Source organism: Mustela erminea, chromosome 3, assembly GCF_009829155.1.
Source record: "Mustela erminea isolate mMusErm1 chromosome 3, mMusErm1.Pri, whole genome shotgun sequence".
Taxonomy (NCBI): domain Eukaryota; kingdom Metazoa; phylum Chordata; class Mammalia; order Carnivora; family Mustelidae; genus Mustela; species Mustela erminea.
The window spans coordinates 20,826,302-20,829,380 of NC_045616.1; the positions used below are offsets into that span (position 1 = coordinate 20,826,302).

Sequence of the window (3,079 nt, forward strand, 5' to 3'; positions counted from 1 at the left end):
ACTCTAAGTGAAAAGTCCAACAGAGAAAGACAATTATCATACGGTTTCACTTATTTGTGGAACATAAGGAATAGCATGGGGGATGTAGGAGAAGGAAAAGGAAAATGAAGGTGGGTACAGCACAGGGGGAAATGAACCATGAGAGACTATGGACTCTGGGGAAAAGACTGAGGGTTTCAGAGGGGAGGGAGATGGAGGTATGGGTTAGCGTGGTGATGGGTGATAAGGAGGGCACGTATTGCATGGAGTGTTATACGTAAACAATGAATCATGGAACACTACTAACAATATACTGTATGGTGACTAATATAACATAAAAAAAATTAAAACAGTCCTGGCCCGAGCCCGAGTCCTGGCCTCTCATCTTACTCTCCGAACAGCATGAGCTTCACCACCCACTCCACCTTCTCTTCCAACTATCGGTCCCTGGGCTCCATGCAGTCGCCCAGCCACCGGGTCCGGCCTGTCAGCAGCGCGGCCAGCGTCTATGCAGGCGCGGGAGGCTCAGGCTCCCGGATCTCCGTATCCCGCTCCACCAGCTTCCGGGGCGGTTGGGGGTCCGGGGGCCTGGCCACGGGGTTGGCCGCCGGGATGGCCAGGGGTCTGGCCAGCATAGGGGGCATGCAGGGCGAGAAGGAGACCATGCAAGACCTGAATGACCGCCTGGCCTCCTACCTGGAGAGGGTGAGGAGCCTGGAGGCAGATAATCAGAGACTGGAGGTGAGAATCCGGGAACACCTGGAGAAGAAGGGACCCCAGGTCAGAGACTGGGGGCATTACTTCAAGACCATCGAGGAGCTGAGGTCTCAGATTTTTGCAAGTTCTGTGGACAATGCCCGCATCGTTCTGCAGATCGACAATGCCCGTCTTGCTGCTGATGACTTCAGAGTCAAGTATGAGACGGAACTGGCCATGCGCCAGTCCGTGGAGAGTGACATCCACGGGCTCCGCAAGGTCATCGATGACACCAATGTCACTAGGCTGCAGCTGGAGACAGAGATTGAGGCTCTCAAGGAGGAGTTGCTCTTTATGAAGAAGAACCATGAGGAGGAAGTAAAGGGTCTACAGAACCAAATTGCCAACTCCGGGTTGACCGTGGAGTTGGATGCCCCCAAGTCTCAGGACCTCAGCAAGATCATGGCAGACATCCGGGCCCAGTATGATGAGCTGGCTCGGAAGAACCAAGAGGAGCTGGACAAATACTGGTCCCAGCAGATTGAGGAAAGCACCACAGTGATCACCACACAGACCTCAGAGATAGGAGAGGCTGAGATGACCCTCACGGAGCTGAGACGTACCGCCCAGTCCTTGGAGATCAACCTGGATTCGATGAGAAACCTGAAGGCCAGCTTAGAGAACAGCCTCAGGGAGGTCGAAACCCGCTACGCCATGCAGATGGAGCAGCTCAACGGGGTCCTGCTGCACCTGGAGTCTGAACTGTCCCAGACCCGGGCAGAGGGGCAGCGCCAGGCCCAGGAGTACGAAGCCCTGTTGAATGTCAAGGTCAAGCTGGAGGCTGAGATCGCTACCTACCGTCGCCTGCTGGAAGATGGGGAGGACTTCAATCTCAGTGACGCCCTGGACAGCAGCAGCTCCATGCAAACCATCCAGAAAACCACTACCCGCAAGATTGTGGACGGCAAGGTCGTGTCTGAGACCAATGACACCAAAGTTCTGAGGCGTTGAGGGAGCAGAAGCAGGGTATACTTTGGGGAGCAGGAGGCCAATAAAAAGTTCGAAGGTCAAAAAAAAAAAAAAAAAAAATTAAAACAAAACAAAAAAGAATGTTTGGATAATCAAGTTACCATTCAGCCCCTCAAAAGACCCTGGCTTCTGTTTGTTTACAAGAGGTTATTTCACTATTTGAATCCTGCTCCCTTATTCTGGAAAATCCAACTGCTTATATTGAACTGAAAGCACCCTCCCTGAAATTCCATTTGATTTGGTATAAATTAGGCTTGAAATCCACATCTTTTTTTTTTTTTAAAGATTTTATTTATTTATTTGACAGAGAGAAATCACAAGTAGTCGGAGAGGCAGGCAGAGAGAGAGAGAGAGGAGGAAGCAGGCTCCCTGCTGAGCAGAGAGCCCCATGCGGGACTCGATCCCAGGACCCTGAGATCATGACCTGAGCTGAAGGCAGCAGCTTAACCCACTGAGCCACCCAGGCGCCCTTGAAATCCACATCTTAAAATCATCTTGAAGGCTCTCCATTTTAGCAGTAGAACATCACCTTCCTTTTCATACTCTACGAAGTAGGACATGGTAAAAGAATTTGGGGAAGGATGACTAGGTAATTAGGTGATCCTCAAATGTACCTCCCCATTGTTGGGAGAAACAAAATTAAACTGAAGGGAACATTCCATTACTGAAAGGCTAATAACAACAGAATATTTCTCTTCATTCTGAATCTTAATGTGGCTAAAGTTTTACCAAGTTATTTAAAACCATTTGGCCATTCATTCATTCGCAAGAATCTTTTGCCTGCCCAGTAAAAGTCAGGCACTATATTAGACAAAGAGAAATTGAAGACATAGTCAAGGTTCTCAAGAAACTCACATTCTAGTTTTAAAGAAATAAACCAATAAATATAACACTCTGTGATAAATACTCTGATGTCTGTAGGTCCAGAAATCTAGAGAAATTTAACCAGAGAAATCTTTAAGTCAGTCAGCAAAGATAATGGAAGATTATGGAAGTCTGCTCTAAATTGGAAATGTTTGACTTGGTTCACTGGATGACATAGTAAAATTTAGCCAGCCAAGGAAAAGGAAGGGTATTAGAAGCAAAAAGATAAACCTGCATAATAGCACAGGGAATACAGAGACTAAAAATGTTCAGGCTTACAAATGGCTTAACATCTTTGGAATATGGGTTGAAATGAAAGATGGCCAAGAGGTGAAATGAGGTATCTGTCAGGGCCTGATCTCAAAAGAATTAATAGGCCATGCTAAGGAGGTTAGTCTTTATGCTTTAGAAGAGAGAGACACCAAAAACTTTTGCAATGGGAAATACCAAGCCAATATTTGCATTTTAGGAAGATCATTCTAATCTACAGTCATACCACCCTGAACGCACC

General features: G+C 47.5%; 1 protein-coding gene across 2 annotated transcripts; it reads left to right on the forward strand.

Moving 5' to 3' along the window:
• Nucleotides 1-316: 316 nt before the first annotated feature.
• Nucleotides 317-1,764, forward strand: LOC116585981 (keratin, type I cytoskeletal 18-like). Of its 2 annotated transcripts, XM_032335413.1 has the most exons (2): nt 317-496; nt 560-1,764. In XM_032335413.1, exons 1-2 carry the CDS (start codon nt 382-384, stop codon nt 1,684-1,686), a joined length of 1,242 nt encoding a protein of 413 aa, XP_032191304.1. In that variant the 5' UTR covers nt 317-381; the 3' UTR covers nt 1,687-1,764. The 2 variants fall into 2 exon arrangements, with proteins under 2 accessions (XP_032191304.1, XP_032191303.1); XM_032335412.1 differs by having other exon boundaries at nt 317-1,764.
• Nucleotides 1,765-3,079: the final 1,315 nt, after the last annotated feature.